The 998-nt window shown below is 45.5% G+C and overlaps 1 protein-coding gene across 1 annotated transcript; it reads right to left on the bottom strand.

Moving 5' to 3' along the window:
- Positions 1-6: 6 nt before the first annotated feature.
- On the bottom strand, positions 7-993 carry LOC113473185 (early nodulin-75-like; the record flags this gene model as incomplete). Its single annotated transcript, XM_026832914.1, has 1 exon — positions 7-993. A coding segment is annotated over one exon (948 nt), but the record flags the coding sequence as incomplete, so codon positions are not given.
- Positions 994-998: the final 5 nt, after the last annotated feature.

Below are 998 nucleotides of genomic sequence, written 5' to 3'. Positions count from 1 at the left end.
CCTACAGCAAAATAATGCTAACATTCTCGTAAAAATTAAAACATTTTAAGAACCAGAAGTTTTCGGTTTAAATCTAGACATGTAGAAATCACAATCAGCACAATAGACAGCAGGAGAAGAGATGGATTTCTTACGACACAGATTACAAACACCCCCACTAGAATTAGTTGGTCTAAGAGCAGACTTTTCCGGCACATTTCTCGGCACGGGTGGATGTTGATAGGGGGAATATGAGGAGGAGTCAGGGAGATCTGTGTTGGGAGGACGTTGGTGAGGGTCCTGTGTGTTAGGTACCCTCTGGTAAGGACCTGTTGGATTGTTAGAGGGCGGTAACCTCTGATAATTAGGGTCAGCAGCATTGGGAATTCTTTGGTAACTTGAGTTGGCGTCTCCATTGACTCCAGGTCGGGGATAGTTTCCACCTTGGTGGTCGGCAGAGTTAGGAATACCTTGGTAAGGACCTCTAGCAGGATTAGGAACCCTTTGGTAGGGATCTTGTCTCTGATTGTTGGACTCGGGATAAGGAATTCGTTGATACTGATCGTTAGGATTGGCACCTCGCTGAAATTGTTCATTCGGGTTAGGAACCCTCTGATAAGGATCTTGAGAGGGAGGTGTGCCTCTCTGGTTGAGATCTTGAGTGTGTGGTACTCTTTGATAAGGATCATGAGGGAGTCTCTGGTAGGAATCTTGAGGGTTTGGTACCCTTTGGTAAGGTCCATTTTCAGAAGGGTTAGGTAATCTCTGGTATGTGCCGTTATCAGAAGTGTTGGGGTTAGGTATCCTCTGATAAGTACCATTTTCGGAAGGGTTGGGGTTAGGTACCCTTTGATAAGGATCTTGCCTGGTTGTGTTTGGGGGTATTCTAGAATGAGGACCCTCATGTAAGTTAGGAACTTTTTGATAAGGAGGAAAGCCAGTCTCAGAACCGTTTCTTTGAGCTTCAGGGACTTTCTGATAGACACCATTATCAGACTTTTGAGAGCCAGGGGCAGGAG

Source organism: Diaphorina citri, unplaced genomic scaffold (assembly GCF_000475195.1).
Source record: "Diaphorina citri unplaced genomic scaffold, Diaci psyllid genome assembly version 1.1 scaffold18189, whole genome shotgun sequence".
Taxonomy (NCBI): domain Eukaryota; kingdom Metazoa; phylum Arthropoda; class Insecta; order Hemiptera; family Psyllidae; genus Diaphorina; species Diaphorina citri.
The sequence above is the reverse complement of the archived record's forward strand: the minus strand, read 5'-3'. Positions and strand labels throughout refer to the sequence as shown.